The sequence below is a fragment of the Nannospalax galili genome, unplaced genomic scaffold (genome assembly GCF_000622305.1).
Source record: "Nannospalax galili isolate Female #2095 unplaced genomic scaffold, S.galili_v1.0 C47265897, whole genome shotgun sequence".
NCBI lineage: Eukaryota > Metazoa > Chordata > Mammalia > Rodentia > Spalacidae > Nannospalax > Nannospalax galili.
The window spans coordinates 1-427 of record NW_008439940.1 but is presented as its reverse complement, the minus strand read 5'-3'; the positions used below and the strand labels follow the sequence as shown (position 1 = coordinate 427).

Below are 427 nucleotides of genomic sequence, written 5' to 3'. Positions count from 1 at the left end.
GGGGCTTTGGGCTCTGCCGCATCCCGGGAACCTGATCTCGGCGCTGAAGAGGAGACCTCAAGGACCTGAAGGTGATCAGCAGCAACGTGGGCGTGGACGACTGCGGCCTGGGCGTCCTCCTGGCCACCAAGCAGGTGCGGCGCGTGGTGTGCTCGTACCTGGGCGAGAACGCGCTGTGCGAGCAGCAGTACCTGGCGGGCGAGCTGGAACTGGAGATGACGCCGCAGGGCACCCTGGCGGAGCGCATCCGCGCGGGCGGTGCGGGCGTGCCCGCCTTCTACACGCCCACCGGCTACGGCACGCTAGTGCAGGAGGGGGGCGCGCCCATCAGCTACTCGCCCGAGGGCCACCTGCGCACCCTGAGCCAGCCGCGAGAGGTGCGCGAGTTCCGGGGACGCCTCTACCTGCTGGAGCACGCCATCCGCGC

At 70.7% G+C, this 427-nt stretch overlaps 1 protein-coding gene across 1 annotated transcript; it reads left to right on the top strand.

The window, feature by feature from the left end:
* Positions 1-49: 49 nt before the first annotated feature.
* LOC103728168 (succinyl-CoA:3-ketoacid coenzyme A transferase 2A, mitochondrial-like) lies at positions 50-422 on the top strand (the record flags this gene model as incomplete). The annotated part of the gene is made up of 1 exon (XM_008826286.2): positions 50-422. A coding segment is annotated over one exon (373 nt), but the record flags the coding sequence as incomplete, so codon positions are not given.
* Between the last annotated feature and the right edge of the window lie 5 nt (positions 423-427).